The sequence below is a fragment of the Aspergillus udagawae genome (genome assembly GCF_001078395.1).
Source record: "Aspergillus udagawae IFM 46973 DNA, scaffold_4, whole genome shotgun sequence".
NCBI classification, from domain to species: Eukaryota; Fungi; Ascomycota; class Eurotiomycetes; order Eurotiales; family Aspergillaceae; genus Aspergillus; species Aspergillus udagawae.
This window is the reverse complement of record NW_025091267.1, coordinates 4,121,776-4,123,300: the sequence shown is the minus strand read 5'-3', so window position 1 is coordinate 4,123,300 and position 1,525 is coordinate 4,121,776. Positions and strand designations below refer to the sequence as shown.

General features: G+C 49.8%; 1 protein-coding gene across 1 annotated transcript; it reads left to right on the top strand.

Annotated features, from left to right (window-relative positions):
• Positions 1-833: 833 nt before the first annotated feature.
• Aud_006822 (uncharacterized protein) lies at positions 834-1,268 on the top strand (the record flags this gene model as incomplete). Its single annotated transcript, XM_043291719.1, has 1 exon — positions 834-1,268. A coding segment is annotated over one exon (435 nt), but the record flags the coding sequence as incomplete, so codon positions are not given.
• Positions 1,269-1,525: the final 257 nt, after the last annotated feature.

Here is a 1,525-nt window from a genome sequence, read left to right as displayed (position 1 = left end):
CCCTAACCCTAACCCTAACCCTAACCCTAACCCTAACCCTAACCCTAACCCTAACCCTAACCCTAACCCTAACCCTAACCCTAACCCTAACCCTAACCCAAATTCGCCATGGTCTAGGCCTTCATGATCCACTAGCTGAATTAGGCAATGATGAGCTAGATGATGAGGCGCTAGGGGCTGACCAGATGCACCATTCTAGGGATACTGCCCTGCGAATCTATGGTAGAGTGATGGCTAGCTTCCAGGGGGTTAGGGCAGACATCCAGACAGCCCTAGTCAACTTCAGTCAGCGATGGCATACCTATTTAGGCCTAGCGCCTGACCAGTTGATCATTCACTCCCTATTCTATAATAGGGAGGTCTGGCAACCTGAGCCTGAGGCAGATCATTCACCTGATTCTGCTAACCCTAAGCCAACTAGGGGTATGGCATTCCCTCTGGATCAGCCAATCATTCAATTCCATTACCCTAGGCAGCCTAAGGCATCACCTCCAGCTCACCAGGTTTCTATTGGCCAGTTCAACGAATTTATTGGCCTCTATGGATTGCCTCAGGCTAGTGATCAAACCCTAAGGCAGCTAGATCAGGGTCAGCTAGCTAGCCAGGCAGCTAGTCAGGCAGCTAGTCAGGCAGCTAGTCAGCTAGATCTAACCCTAGATCTAGATCAGGGTCAGCTAGCTAGGGAGCTAGATCAATCTAGATCAAATCTAGCACCTCAGCAGCAGCTAGATGAGGGTTTGCTAGATCATATGCTCAAAGAGTTTATGCAAGATGATCAGGTGACCTTCAGAAGCCCTGAGCAGCGCCAGGCATTCCATCTCATGATGAAACAGGTGCCCTATCTCTTCTTAGTGCTGCCTACTGCAGCTGGCAAAACAACATTATTCCTGTTTGGGGCTAGTCTAGCCACTAGTCAGGTGACTATGGTGATTGTGCCATTGATCTCTCTGAAGCTAGACCTATTTAGGAAAGCTGCTGCCTTAGGCCTCCAGCCTACTACCTGGGACCCTAACCAGATCATGCCATCAGCTAGTTCTAGGGTTATCTTAGTGCAGATTAAGCATCTAGAGAACCCTAGATTCAATGAGCTAGCTGATCATCTGATTACCCAGAAGAGGCTAGCGCGAATTATCTGGGATGAATGCCATCTCATTCCACTAGCGCAAAGCTATCGGCCAATCATGTTGCGGGCCTGGCATGCCCTAGCCCTACCTGTGCCCATGGTATTCAGCTCAGCTACCCTACCTCATCACCTGCAGGCGGAGCTAGTGAATATGATGAAGTTAGGGTCCCTACCCCATATTCCAGTGGTTAGGGCAGACCTAACCCTACCAAATATGGCATATAGGGTAGAGAAGGTCCCTGACCGCCTGCCTGAATCAGAATATGCCCCCTATCTCAGGCACTTCATCAAGACCTTTGAGATGAAACATGGCCCATTCAGATCTAGTGCTAGTGCTACTACTAGTGCTAGTGCCAGTGCTAGTGCTAGTGCTAGGGCTAGGGCTAGGGCTAGGGTGATCAT